The sequence below is a fragment of the Salmo salar genome, chromosome 14 (genome assembly GCF_965601325.2).
Source record: "Salmo salar chromosome 14, fSalSal1, whole genome shotgun sequence".
NCBI classification, from domain to species: Eukaryota; Metazoa; Chordata; class Actinopteri; order Salmoniformes; family Salmonidae; genus Salmo; species Salmo salar.
In genome coordinates, this window is record NC_138304.1 from 13,869,853 (window position 1) to 13,885,038 (window position 15,186).

A 15,186-nucleotide genomic window follows, 5' to 3' on the forward strand; every position below is an offset into this window, starting at 1 on the left:
AGTGAAGAGAAATCTTAACGCTACAGCATACAATGAGATTCTACACGATTCTGTGCTTCCAACTTAGTGGCAACAGTTTGGGGAAGGCCCTGTTCTGTTTCAGCATGACAATGCCCCCGTGCACAAAACGAGGTCCCTACAGAAATGGTTTGGTTGAGATCGGTGTGGAAGAACTTGACTGGCTTCCACAAAGCCCTGACCTCAACCCCATCGATCACCTTTGGGATGAATTGGAATGCCAACTGAGAGCCTGGCCTAATCGCCCAACGTCATTGCCCAACCTCACTAATGCTCTTGTGACTGAATGGAAGTCTTCTTGGTAAGCAACTGCAGTATAGATTTGGCCATGTGTTTTAGGTTATTGTCATGCTGAAAGGTGAATTCATTTCCCTGTGTCTGGTGAAAAGCAGACTGAACCAAGTTTTCCTCTAGGATTTTGCCTGTGCTTAGCTCCATTCAGTTTCTTTTTTATCCTGAAAAACTCCCCAGTCCTTAACGATTACAAGCATACCCATAGTATGACACAGCCACCACTATGCTTGAAAATATGGAGAGTGGTACTCAGTAATGTGTTCATTGGATTAGTATTGTGGAGTAACTACGATGTTGTTGATCAATCCTCCGTTTTCTCCAATCACAGCCATTAAACTCTGTAATTGTTTTAAAGTCACCATTGGCCTCATGGTGAAATCCCTGAGCGGTTTCCTTCCTATCCGGCAATTGAGGAAGGACGCCTGTATCTTTGTAGTGACTGGGTTTAATTAATAACTTCACCATGCTCAAAGGGATATTCAATGTCAGTTTTTTTTCTACCCATCTACCCGCCTTCTTTGCGAGGCATTGGAAAACCTCCCTGGTCTTTGTGGTTGAATCTGTGTTTGAAATTCACTGCTTGACTGACGGACCTCACAGATAATAGTATGAGTGGAGTACAGAGATGAGGAAGTCATTCAAAAATCATGTTACACACTATTATTGCACACAGATTGAGTCCATGCAACTTATTATGGGACTTGTTAAGGACATTTTTACTACTGAACTTACTGAACTTGGCTTGCCATAACAAAAGGGTTGAATACTCAAGATATTTCAGCTTTTAATTGTTAATTAATTTGTTAAAAAATGAAAAACATAATTCCACTTTGACATTATGGGATATTGTGTGTAGGCCAGTGACCCCCAAAAATATAAATGTAATACATTTTAAATACAGGCTGTAACACAAGAAAATGTGGGAAAAGCCAATGGGTGTGAATACTTTCTGAAGGCACTATACATTTTCAAGTGATCTAATATTTGCTTACCACTAGGGGGAGGGAGTAGAACTTTAATAACACTTGAGCTTAGCTACTTGCAGGTAATAATAAATATACAACACGTTGATGCATTTAACGTTGATATGGAACCAACTGCCTCCCAGAAGCGATACAGATGTATGTTAAGATGCAACAATGAAAGGGACTTGAAGAAGAAATGAGAGCATGTAGTGAAATACACATCCAGACCAAAGAGCACCCTCTCATTCCCATAAAGTACAAGCTTGTTTAAACAGACCATGCAGGCCACACAGAGGGAGGTTGTAGGAAAAGGGTAAAAGAGTGTCCAGTTGATCTGATCCCTAACCGGGCTGCAGACCTCCATGACCTTTGACCTGGGAAAGTGGAAACCAGTGGAAGGATCACAGGAGAATGTGAGATACCTCAGGTACCACAGATTTCATGCTCACACACACACACACACACACACACACACACACACACACACACACACACACACACACACACACACACACAATACTACCTGGAAGTGAAATAGCAAAGTAAATGGACAGTCCTAAATCAACTCAAGGGTGCTATTTAGTGCCTCACTTCACACATGCACGCACAAACATTGTTTGCGTATAAAAGCAGAGCCCTTATTATCGAAGGTTGGACAATATCATCTTTCTGCTCTTTTGCTGATTCCTGGTTGGCTTTCTGCAACCCGTACCACTGCTGGTGGATTGACATCTGTGGGGACTTGATTTCCCTACAGACTACAGAGTAGCTAACAGTGTGAGCCACCTTGAGTTTGAAATTCGTCTTCAAACTTATACAATTTGGCCCAGTTCCCTGACCTCCCCAATCTACACTGTGCTACTGGGATACTAGATGTCCAGTAAGTGCCTGACGAAACACTGAGACAAAAGCCACCACTGCATCAGCCTTCCCATTAGAGGTGAGTATAAAGTCAACTAAGAAAGCAGACTAATATTGTAGGTAGCCTAGCGGTTAGAGCGTTGGGTCAGTAACTGAAAGGTCACTGGATCGAATCCCTGAGCTGACAATGTGAAAAATCGGGCGATGTGGCCTTGAGCAAGGCACTTAATCCTAATTGCTTCTGTAAGTCGCTCTGGATAAGAGTCTCTGCTAAATGACCAAAAATGTCTCCAAGCACCTGGGAGGCAATGGAAATCAGGGGAAATGGATACGCCTGTATGAGTGAGGTTGTATGCATGCTTTGAGGGGGGTACACGCTGAACATTAGCACGTGTGTGAACAATGCTTTGATATTCAGATTGCAGCCAACCCTTGGAGAGGGTCACACACTAAGACTTCCTAGCTGCCGCTGTTTCCTCAGAGTTAGAGACTACCAGGGAATTGGCACAAGAACAGGTCAAGGATAACCTATATTGTAGCCAGTCTACATTGGGCAGGTTCAGTTTACACACAGAATATGCTTTCTAGGACTGATTTGAATCAGAAAAGTTAGAAAGGCTGTATTATTAATATAACGATAGTGTTCAATCAGTTTACAGAGGAACAATCAGTTTGTGGCATAACAGATAAACATTTATGACAAAAACACTCCCAATAGGTCTGCATAAAAAAATCTGGTGACTCAACAAGTCAGGCCAGAACAGGTGGCAGGTGTGATCAAGAGAGTTTAACATGACAAAAGCAGCTGATGTGAATAGAAAGCCTTTGACATCAAACCAGCCATTTAATTGTTGGCATAGCAAACACTAAGAGAAGGGTAATGACTAATGACAGGTAAGAAATGTGGCTTTCATAGCAGCAATGTACCATAACGCGCAAGTAAACGAATAGGAATTGAATCCATTTATCAAAAATAACAGTTTTAAATGAATTAAATACCTCATGTAGTCTAAATTCATTATTTCCTACTCAAACAAATATATATTATTTTGTAGAATTCAAATGAAAAGTATGCGTTACCGACTATCCCATGCGTACTAGTCCAGTTTGAGCGCACGCCGGAGAGGTCAGACCCTTTTCCCCAGCGTGCTCCTGTTCGGCTGTGGAGCATGTCTTGGCGGTGAAAATCCACACAATGATGTCCTTTAAATGCACATCATTCTCAAGCGTCCAATTTTTCAGGTTATCTCCTCTATGCCCGAAGTGAACAAAAAAACAAAAAAATTCAAAGGCTTTGGTTTCAGGACAGCGCGAAAGGCGCCTCCCTCTATGCGGCCAAGCCTTTCTCTTCTCCTCTCCACCAAATCCTTTCAGTTTCACCCTGCATAGGAACAGAATGTGTATAAATAGAATTTTAATTTCATAAAAAGTTGAATAGTACACATAAATACGCGCATTACCAAAATATGTATGCTGCACGCTGTCCCCACAAAAGGGACATTTGAAATGAAAGGCACTGCAAGTACATTTTGGCTAACTTAACAAATCTCGTGGGAACATTCCGTTAATTATTTAATGTTGGGCACATCTGTAGAAATGTCAAACAAGGCGTTATCAATTCAAACAAACGTTATTATATGAACAAACTTTATTTGCTGTTTGTGCGTGTGAGAGAGAGAGAGGGTTCATGTATGATAAGTTACAGACTCAGCGTCTTATGTATCATGCATCTATAAACCATTTTTAAACATACAAAGCAATATAACGTGTATATTAAGTTCACCCTTACCTTTAGGACTTGCTCAGTCTTGCCTCCAAACATTGATTTGAGAAATGCGTAAACAACGCGCCAGGAACGCTCATAACCTTTAGGCTATTCCTGGGTTATTCCACAATAAAATTTAAAAACATAACACTTCCAAGATACACGTTCGATTTTTGGGATAGAACTTCATGTCCTTGTTACAGAAACGTTGTCTGTAGTGTCTCATTCAGACCTTGGAACTCGATGCCGTTCTTGTCTTTGGTACCTGTTATTTTTCACACGTAATCCTCAGGTTCAAAGACTATTGATGAGACCCTGCGCGCGTCAAAATCTACTTCTCAGCAACTGAGGATAAACGCATTTGCAACATTTCAACTCCATGCTCCGTGTCATTACGTGGTGACTTTGCAACTATTACCGAAGCTCCACATTTTGTAGGCTATCCCATCGATCTTTGTTGAGTAGAGATCAGACACACTTAGGACAAAAAATGTATCCAATGTTCAGCCTTTGCCGCTCTTGTGTCTATTCTCCCGCACACGACAGAAATACAATACAATACACAAGCACTGGAGGCTATATATTCACCACGCTGCTCTGCCTTTCAAAAGCCTTGTGAAGCCAGAGAGAACTGACGCTGTGAGAGTGCAGTGATTTTTCCTGCCCCTCCACATAGCTAAAATATAGTTTTGTTCATGGACAGAGGGCGCACAGGAATTGTCATATTTCAATTGGTTTTGTGTCTGGATCTGGAGACCTGTCGGTGTCTCAGTATTGACAACAAGGTTCTTACGAAAGATAAGAACAGGAGTCTTACATATATTTTGAGGAGATGCATGTTCTTCTATAATTGGCATATCGCCCACAGACTGACTCCCAAATTGTTTATGCTCTGAGTCCCATAAACCTAAGAATTTTTACTGCATTTCTTACATTCTTCATCAACTAACAAGGGACACACACACACACACACACACACACACACACACACACTCATTAATGTTTGCCAACCTCCACTCCATGTTTGCATAGTCACACAGGGCCTACCTTACAGACTGTGTCACCAAGTCTACTGTCACCCATGGTGAGAGGGATAGATTGAAGGCAGAGGCAGTGAGTGGGATTCCTTCAGAAAGGACCTGCCTGACATACTTCAGGCCAGGCTTATGGTTGCACCGTACAGCACGCACCTCAACTCCAGGGCCTCATGCCCCAACCCACCCCACCTTCCACCCCCTTACCAGGCCAGCCCAAACTCCCTCCAGCACCTGCACAATGGGGGAACTCCCTCCAGGGCAAACAGTGGGGCCTGCAGTTCACAAATCCTGAGAAAACAGAGCCTTGCTCGCCCCGCTCCCCCACACACAAGGCAGAGACAAACGCAGGGGAGGATCCGCGGTCCCTATAAATAGAACCTGGGTAACAATACACACAGCTGACTGTGGGAGGCAGGAATGTGTACAGCACCTCATGGCAGGTTCAACAACAAGTGGGACCCGTGGACTGTTCTGTGCCTATGGCAGAGAGGGACCGTCAAGCAAGGGGAAACCTGGGTAAGGGGAGATGGGGAGGATTAAGCAATACATGGTTACTACATTTCTCTGGATGACCCTCACACAGTTAGAGACAGAAATGTGAAACCATAGGCATTAAACCGCATCAATGCTGAAGAGTGATAATGAACCACAAGAACATGGAAACTAATGGATGACAGTTTCAAAGCTTTTTGAAGAGGAGCTTGACAATGTTTTCTTCGAACATGCCTTTGGCAATAGGTGCTGCCTACATATACGTTTTCTCACTTGCAACTTTACTTTACAGCCGTGACATCACTTCCATCGGCATTGCTACTTAAAGGTCCAATGCAACCTTTTTTTTTATAACAAATTATATCTGAGTAACAATTAAGTACCTTAGTGTGATTGTTTTCAATTAAAATGGTCAAAAGGAAACAAAATAGCTTCTTTGCGAAGAGCAATTTCTCAAGCTTGAATTTTGCTAGGACTGTCTGGGAGTGGTCTGATTGGGGAGGGGAAAACGGAAAACGAGCTATGATAGGCAGAGGGGTTTGGAACTCTCTTTCTTATTGGTCTATTAACTAATTTACTGCTTTGTGATGTCACCATTTTCGTCATAATCCCAATTTCACAGTATTATTCCAACCTGTGTGGAAATATATACTGCTCAAAAAAATAAAGGGAACACTTAAACAACACATCCTAGATCTGAATGAAAGAAATAATCCTATTAAATACTTCTTTACATAGTTGAATGTGCTGACAACAAAATCACACAAAAATAATCAATGGAAATCCAATTTATCAACCCATGGAGGTCTGGATTTGGAGTCACACTCAAAATTAAAGTGGAAAACCACACTACAGGCTGATCCAACTTTGATGTAATGTCCTTAAAACAAGTCAAAATGAGGCTCAGTAGTGTGTGTGGCCTCCACGTGCCTGTATGACCTCCCTACAACGCCTGGGCATGCTCCTGATGAGGTGGCGGATGGTCTCCTGAGGGATCTCCTCCCAGACCTGGACTAAAGCATCCGCCAACTCCTGGACAGTCTGTGGTGCACCGTGGCGTTGGTGGATGGAGCGAGACATGATGTCCCAGATGTGCTAAATTGGATTCAGGTCTGGGGAACGGGCGGGCCAGTCCATAGCATCAATGCCTTCCTCTTGCAGGAACTGCTGACACACTCCAGCCACATGAGGTCTAGCATTGTCTTGCATTAGGAGGAACCCAGGGCCAACCGCACCAGCATATGGTCTCACAAGGGTTCTGAGGATCTCATCTCGGTACCTAATGGCAGTCAGGCTACCTCTGGCGAGCACATGGAGGGCTGTGCGGCCCCCCAAAGAAATGTCACCCCACACCATGACTGACCCACCGCCAAACCAGTCATGCTGGAGGATGTTGCAGGCAGAAGAATGTTCTCCACGGCGTCTCCAGACTCTGTCACGTCTGTCACGTGCTCAGTGTGAACCTGCTTTCATCTGTGAAGAGCACAGGGCGCCAGTGGCGAATTTGCCAATCTTGGTGTTCTCTGGCAAATGCCAAACGTCCTGCACGGTGTTGGGCTGTAAGCACAACCCCCACCTGTGGACGTCGGGCCCTCATACCACCCTCATGGAGTCTGTTTCTGACCGTTTGAGCAGACACATGCACATTTGTGGCCTGCTGTTGGTCATTTTGCAGGGCTCTGGCAGTGCTTCTCCTGCTCCTCCTTACACAAAGGCGGAGGTAGCGGTCCTGCTGCTGAGTTGTTGCCCTCCTACGGCCTCCTCCACGTCTCCTGATGTACTGGCCTGTCTCCTGGTAGCGCCTCCATGCTCTGGACACTACACTGACAGACACAGCAAAAACATCATTCAGGAAGCATAGGAACTGAGAAGTGGTCTGTGGTCCCCACCTGCAGAACCACTCCTTTATTGGGGGTGTCTTGCTAATTGCCTATAATTTCCACCTGTTGTCTATTCCATTTGCACAACAGCATGTGAAATGTATTGTCAATCAGTGTTGCTTCCTAAGTGGACAGTTTGATTTCACAGAAGTGTGATTGACTTGGAGTTACATGGTGTTGTTTAAGTGTTCCCTTTATTTTTTTGAGCAGTGTATATAAAACACAGGAACAACATGTTTTTGACTGCACTGGGCTTTTAAATAACCAAAAATGTGCTTTGAAATGCATGGTTTTATGACAAGAGCCAACAGCAGTCCCCTCTCTGTGGTACTGGGTACTAAGCCATCACTTTGACAGATGGTAATGAACTTGTACGGCATTGTGTGCGACTTCACAGCACAGCTTTGTGTATACCCAGAGTTATGTGCGACTTTGTGTATACCCAGAGTTAAGCCCATGCACACAAAGACAACAAACTCTCAGGCACCAAGAACACACACACACACACACACACACTAAAGCACACAGACACATGTACGCATAGACGCACACACATACACACACACTCCGAACACTACTTTGGGCATAATATGCTGCAAGTCACCTCACGTAATATGCCGTGTCACCTTGCTCCTCCCATCCCCACAAGACGGTAACCTCAATAGGTGAAATCTCTACCAGTAACTCTGAGCCCTGCGTCCTCCAGTATTCCCAAGAATAGCCAAGTCAGAGAAATGTAGTCAACTAAGGTTTTGGATAAATGACAAGTTACATGACTGCCAACCTTTTACCTGCAACTGAATTGGCTGTGGAACAATACAAACTGTAATACAAACAGACATTACTTCTTACCTCTTATGAATATGACATACTGACTCAACCTGCAATGACAAATCCGTACTTTGTACTACACTTAATCTGATAGGCTACTTCACATGCCTTTTCTATAGCCTACTTATAGTTTCAAACTCATTTCCGTGTGAGTGAGATCCGTCGAATAAACCTGGGTCACTGGAAACCTGACTAATGATTCCCAACCAAATTTACTGAGTTTGTGCAATTTTGACCAAAAACGTTTTTTCTTCTTTTGGCTCAATACTACAAAAATTTGGATTTGAAATCAAACAATGACTATGAGGTTAAAGTGTAGATGGTCAGCTTTAATTTGAGGGTATTTTCATCCATATTGGTTTAACCGTTTAGAAATGACATTTTTGTACATAGTCTCTCTCTTCCCACCCTCAAATTAAAGCTGACAGTCTGGACTTCAGTCATTGTTTGATTTGAAATCCCAAAACTTTTGGAGTATAGTGCCAAAAGAAGAAGAAAAAGTATTCACAGTCCCAATAATTACAAAGGGCACTGTATGTTGCCCTAAGAGTTGTGCAAAGTTTGTATAATCTTATTCAAAATGATTCACAGCTGTAAGGCGCTTCCACCAAGTGTAAACTCTGGGGTGTGAAGACACGCAATCAAGACCATTTTTCACTCTGTAAATGTGGAGTTGGTTGGTAAGATCGGATTTAATCCCTTTTTAGATTGAATTGAAAGGCAGCAAAATGTGAAGACTGTCCAAGAGGTGTGTCGACTTTCACTAGGCAAATGTATGTGTGCCAGATAATTTGTGTGTGTGCGCATCTTAAGAGTATCCTTACAACAGTCTGTGTCCTGGTTTGGATGGGTCACTACGGGCCACTACAGATCTGGACAAAAGTTTTGAGAATGACACAAATATTAATTTCCACAAAGTTTGCTGCTTCAGTGTCTTTAGATATTTTGTCAGATGTTACTATGGAATACTGAAGTATAATTACAAGCATTTCATAAGTGTCAAAGGCTTTTATTGTCAATTACATGAAGTTGATGCAAAGAGTCAATATTTGCAGTGTTGACCCTTCTTTTTCAAGACCTCTGCAATCTGCCCTGGCATGCTGTCAATTAACTTCTGGGCCACATCCTGACTAATGGCAGCCCATTTTTGCATATTCAATGCTTTGAGTTTGTCAGAATTTGTGGGTTTTTGTTTGTCCCACCCGCCTCTTGAGGATTGACCTGAATCAACTTTAGGAGACGGTCCTGGCGCTTGCTGGACTTTCTTGGGTGCCCTGAAGCCTTCTTCACAACAATTGAACCGCTCTCCTTGAAGTTCTTGATGATCCGATAAATGGTTGATTTAGGTGCAATCTTACTGGCAGCAATATCCTTGCCTGTGAAGCCCTTTTTGTGCAAAGCAATGATGACGGCACATATTTCCTTGCAGGTAACCATGGCTGACAGAGGAAGAACAATGATTCCAAGCACCACCCTCCTTTTGAAGCTTCCAGTCTGTTATTTGAACTCAATCAGCATGACAGAGTGATCTCCAGCCTTATCCTCGTTAACACTCACACCTGTGTTAACGAGAGAATCACTGACATGATGTCAGCTGGTCCTTTTGTGGCAGGGCTAAAATGCAGTGGAAATGTTTTTGGGGGATTCAGTTCATTTGCATGGCAAAGAGGGACTTTGCAATTAATTGCAATTCATCTGATCACTCTTCATAACATTCTGGGGTATATGCAAATTGCCAGGCAGCAGACTTTGTGAAAATTAATATTTGTGTCATTCTCAAAACTTTTGGCCACAACTGTACAATGAAACTAGATCTTCATAAGGGTTTGGCAGGTGAAGAAGAGAGAGAAAGTGTGCAAGAGGAAGTAGTGGATAGGGCTTTAAAAATTATTTCCTGTCTCTCAGCAGGTAGCAGGAATCAGGAAATCCTGCTCCAGGCTTAGACCAATGCTTTTTTAACTTAACAGTATGTTTCTTGTGGAGTCTATAATCTCTATAAAAGAATAATGGACACAGCTATAGTATGGGGGCTGCACAACAGGAAAGAACACCAGAGCCTTTGTAACCTAACTAAGGCCTGCACAGATAGTTACCTGCACACTAGACCACCCATTGACAGTCCTTTATGTTTTAACAAAAAACATACAAAACAAATAAATACACACCATCCATCAGTCACCTTACCAAGCGACCAAAGGGTCAACATATTTATTAATAAGTCGCAGATAGGACAAAGTCTATATATACACACACAGACGTTTATACAATGCCTTCAGAAAGTATCCACAACCCTTTACTCTTTCAAAATGTTGTTACAGCCTGAATTTAAAATTGATTCAATTGAGATTGTGTCCCTGATCTACACACAATAGGGCACCACAGTGGAGGTGTCATAATACCCATAAAACTTAGCGGTCAAAACAGGTTCCAATAATTTTTCCACCACTCACTTTAGGAACACTTAAAATAAGAGCTTTGTTTCGTGTAAGCTTGCCCTGGCATAACGTTTTGATAACCATGTAAATCTCTCGGACAAGGTGACTTTCATCAATATATCCGGCTCTACTTACTCTCAGATTCAAAAATGCTAATAGGCATAAAAGTAGACATCATGCAAAACTCTTGCGCGTCATTTCTAGCTGATACTTTTGCTGACAGGTATTGTGTCAATTTATTGTCCATTTAAAGAAATGTAGCCTATATATTCATTACTATACTTAGCTAGCATTAGATGGTTAATCCAGAGATTTTTACCTTTGCCTCGATTTTGCAGTCTCAATCCAGATCATCATGGCATTTGTAGTCCTTTATGATATACATTAGCAGCTAATTATTTCAATTTGGGGGGTAAATACAGGTAAATATATATTTATAAAAAGTCACTTTGTCCGAGAGAGATTTACATGGTTAATAAAATGTCACGCCAGGGTAAGCCTACACGAAACACGGCCCCTTTATTTGAAGTGTTTCCAAAATCCCCTATGGGGAAAATGAATGGTGGAGAAACGATTGGAACCATTTCCCTGTTTGACCACTAGGTTTTATTGGTATTTTGACACATACTGTGGTACTCCATATCCCATAATGTCAACGTGGAATTTTGTTTGTAGAAAATATTTGAAATTATTGCAAAACTAAAAGCCGAAATGTCTTGAATCAATAAATATTTAAGCCTTTTGTTATGGCAAGCCTAAATACGTTAAGGAATAAAAATGTGCTTAACAAATCGCATAATAAGTTGCAGACTCATTCCATGTTCAATAATAGTGGTTGACATGATTATGGAGTAACTACCCCATCTCTGTACCCCACACATACAGATAATTCTAAGGGCCCTCAATCAAGTAGTGAGTTACAAGCACAGATTCAAGGGAGGTTTTTCAATGCCTCGCAAAAAAAAAAAAGCAGACGCTGAATATCCCTTTGAGCATGGGGTTAAGTTATTAATTAGGCTCTGGATGGTGCATCATTACACCCAGTCAGTTACTCCACAATACTAACCTAACTGACAGAGTGAATAGAAGGAAGCCTGGACAGAATAAAAATATTACAAAACATGCATCCTGTTTGCAATAAAGTAATACTGCAAAAAATGTAGCAAAGAAATTAACTTTTTGTCCTAAATACAAAGCATTACATTAGGGGAAAATCCAATTACCACTTTGTATTTTCAAGCATGGTGGTGGCTGCATCACGTTATGGGTATGCTTGTCATTGGCAAGGACTGTGGAGTTTTTGGGGGATAAAAATAAGAGGAATACAGCTATAAGCAAAGGGAAAATTCTAGAGGAAAACTTCGTTCAGTCTGCTTTCCAATAGACACTGGGAGACAAATTCACCTTTTAACAGGACAATACCTCAAACACAAGGCCAAATCTATACTAGAGTTGCTTACCAAGACATCATTGAATGCTTCTGTGGCCTAGTTACAGTTTTGACTTAAATCGTCTTGAAAATCTATGGCAAGACTTTAAAATGGTTGTCTAGCAATGATCAACTATACACTTGACAGAGATTGAAGAATTTGAAAAAGATGGGCAAATATTGTACAATCCAGATGTGCAAAGCTCTTAGAAACTTACCCAAAAAGCAGATGTAGAAGCAACTTTGGCTGTGATTACAAAGTATTGACTCCGGGGTGTGAATACTTATGTAAATGAGATATTTATGTATTTTATTTGAAATAAATGTGATACATTTTTTCAAAACATTTTTTCACTTTGTCATTATGGGGTATTGTGTGTAGATGGGTGGGAAAATCCATTTTGAGTTCAGGCTGTAACCGAATGTGGAATAAGTCAAGGGGAATGAATACTTTCTGAAGGCACTGTATATATAATATAAAATGAAACAGCAACACATGTGATTTGAAGTGTAACGACCTTGCCAGTGATTGAGGGCAAGGTGATAAATGATATAGACCTCTCCCAATGGGTGATATGGTGAGGTTTCCTGTATGATGTCATTGTTGTCTCCAGTTTTAATAGTTATATTCTGCTTGGAAAAACTGGGTTGGGGTCAATTCTGTTTAAATTCCTGTCCAGTCCAGGAAGCACAAAACAAATAAATTATATTAATTAAAAAAGCCTCATAGAAAATGACTGACTTTCAAAAAAACAACTCAAATGTCACCCAAAAAAAGGTACAAACAAAACAAAACGTATCATGTCGGAATAAAATTCATCATATAAAGCTGATTATTACATTCGGTACATTTTTAAATATTCAAATCTTAAAATTGACATTCTTAAGTTTTGTTGATGATGTTGAGGGAAGCAGCGAGGGAGGCAGAAAATGCAACCACAGCGTGGTCTTATCTGGTCACTACTGAACCACTGCTATGCACGGAGCAACACTTAAATACTGAACAGTAACTAACATAAAAAAATGGGCGTTTTTGCTGAGAAACTTGGGACCAGTAAGCTTTCACATTGTAATACCAGTCTGGGTTTAATAATGCAAGTAAAAAGGATATTATAATACAACTCCTGTGGATAATTTACTGCATTCTAGAGTGTTGCAAGGGTCAGGCACATCAATTCCGAGCCCCAACCGATATTTGACATCAGGACAGATTTTTCTCCACTACCCGAACCAACCACATAGAATTGTTCTGAGAGCCGATCCATGACCCGCCAAAAAAAGTATATATATTTAAATTGTTTTTATGACTCCAGAGTAGGAGGGTAATAGGTGTTCCCCTTCCCTGTATTAATTTGTCTGCATGTCTATTCAAGATTTGGATAGAAGAATGCCATGAATTAAGAACGATAATAAGCCTCTCTTATAATTCACAATACAGCACGTTGACAACTCAAATCGCTTTTAAAAAGAGCCTTCCAATTAGCCTTCTTAACTAATGAAAGCCTATAGCCGACATAAAACAATACCTTTACATTCAATATTGTTTAATTGAAACAAACAATTCCCAGAATCGAATAGGCTATAAGGCTGCAGAAATTGGCTACTCAAACTTTTACCAGCCACACAAGTTTAAACTTTATATAGCCTGTGCAAGGTTAATTAATATAATAATGAACTGATAATAAACAGAATTATCGTAAACAAACACCTGCTTGCACTTTTGCTGTGTATCCATCTACCGGGTTGTTGTCTCTAAAACGGGGATTTCACTGTTTCCACGATGGTGTATATTCAACCATCATAACAGGAGAAATAAAAATAAAGGTTAAGTTAACAATTTTCGCATGTGCTACGAGTCAGGGAAAATAAACTTGGCAACATATAATCTCATGGCGGAAGGGAACATAAGCTCTGCACATGGACAAATTAAGAATGTTTCTCAGCACCACACAAATAATGGAGAGTTCCCATCTCCACTCTCTCGCTGCGTGGCTGGTAACCTAGGCCTAGGCTGTCTGCCTCACCGTAGTGTTTGTACAAAAAAATTAAGTGGTATCTTCATTTAGAACGTTTTCGACTGGAAATATAATTGTTCTGATTTTGTGAAGAGCCATAATAGAAATACTAGGATTTGAGGGACATCCACTCAACAACTTATTGAGGAAGCAAGTTATGGCGAACTGTTAGAAGGAAAAGATAGTTAGTGCTCTACAAGCCTTAAATTATAAATAAATTCAACCAAAATAAAATAATCCAGGCCTAAACTTCCTGTTAAAATCTGAAATGCTAATCTCAAAACGCACGGTGGCCTCAAAAACGCCTGCTGATATGGAAGTGAGAAGGGGGAGAGAGGTTTGAAAAAGGTTTCTCCCCGCCAGGCCTGGATGGACGCTCGCCGGAATAGACAGTACTGAGAGAACTGGGGATGGGGTGGAGGTCGCTGGAGCTTGTTAAAAAGCATAGTAAAAATCTTTGACAGTTACACTGTTAAAGTAAACACATTCAGGCAGTAGAGGGAGGTATTCTCCTCCCCCCTTTGGAACGAGGTACATTTGGCACTGCTGTAACTATCTGTCCCTCTGTCTCTCCTGCTGTCTGTCAGTCTCTACATCTGTCTGTCAGACCTTCCGTCCTCCTCTTCCATACCACTCATGCGTTCATTCGATGCTCGCTGGTTTCAAAACGGTAAACGCAGTTGTCAGATTGTCCGCTCACTGGCGTTCGATCCATGCCCGTCCCTCCTGGCTGTGTCAGACAGGAGCCTCTGGGTCAGAAGGCACATATGTGTGCATTTCCACCGAGTCATCCGCTTAAATCTCCTCTACATAAAAACTCAGGCAGTGTGCAGACCACCAGGGTTCGGGTTCTAAGGGTCCTCTCCCCCCACCACCCAGGTTCATTCCCAGAATCCTCAGTTTTGTAGTTCTTTTGTGAAAAGGCAAACCCCTTGGATGGTCAGACTCAGATCCCGTTAGTCAGGTCCGTGATGACGTTGGCCTTCACCAGCTTGCGGAGGAACTCCTTCTCCTTGGATATGTTGTGTGTCCAGGACTGTGGGGGTGCAAGGGAACACAATCAGAAACAAGAAGATTGTCAGATGAATGCAGGTCAGGTTCAACGACCCTGTTCTCATCAGCCTAAACTTGAAGGACGTTCCTTGCATTCTATTCTGTTTGCAT

General features: G+C 41.6%; 1 protein-coding gene across 6 annotated transcripts in view; it reads right to left on the reverse strand.

The window, feature by feature from the left end:
- LOC106568968 (CMP-N-acetylneuraminate-beta-1,4-galactoside alpha-2,3-sialyltransferase) overlaps positions 1-15,186 on the reverse strand; it is a 101,431-nt gene that overhangs the window by 5,425 nt on the left and 80,820 nt on the right. For 2 of the 6 annotated variants that reach the window (XM_014139870.3, XM_014139872.3), the window contains one exon: positions 10,319-15,058. The exons of the other annotated variants lie outside the window; for them this stretch is intronic. In XM_014139870.3, coding sequence (XP_013995345.1) covers positions 14,969-15,058 — 90 coding nt within the window. In that variant the 3' untranslated portion in view covers positions 10,319-14,968. Of the gene's footprint in view, positions 1-10,318; positions 15,059-15,186 lie in introns of those variants that run through there. 6 annotated transcript variants of the gene reach the window in all.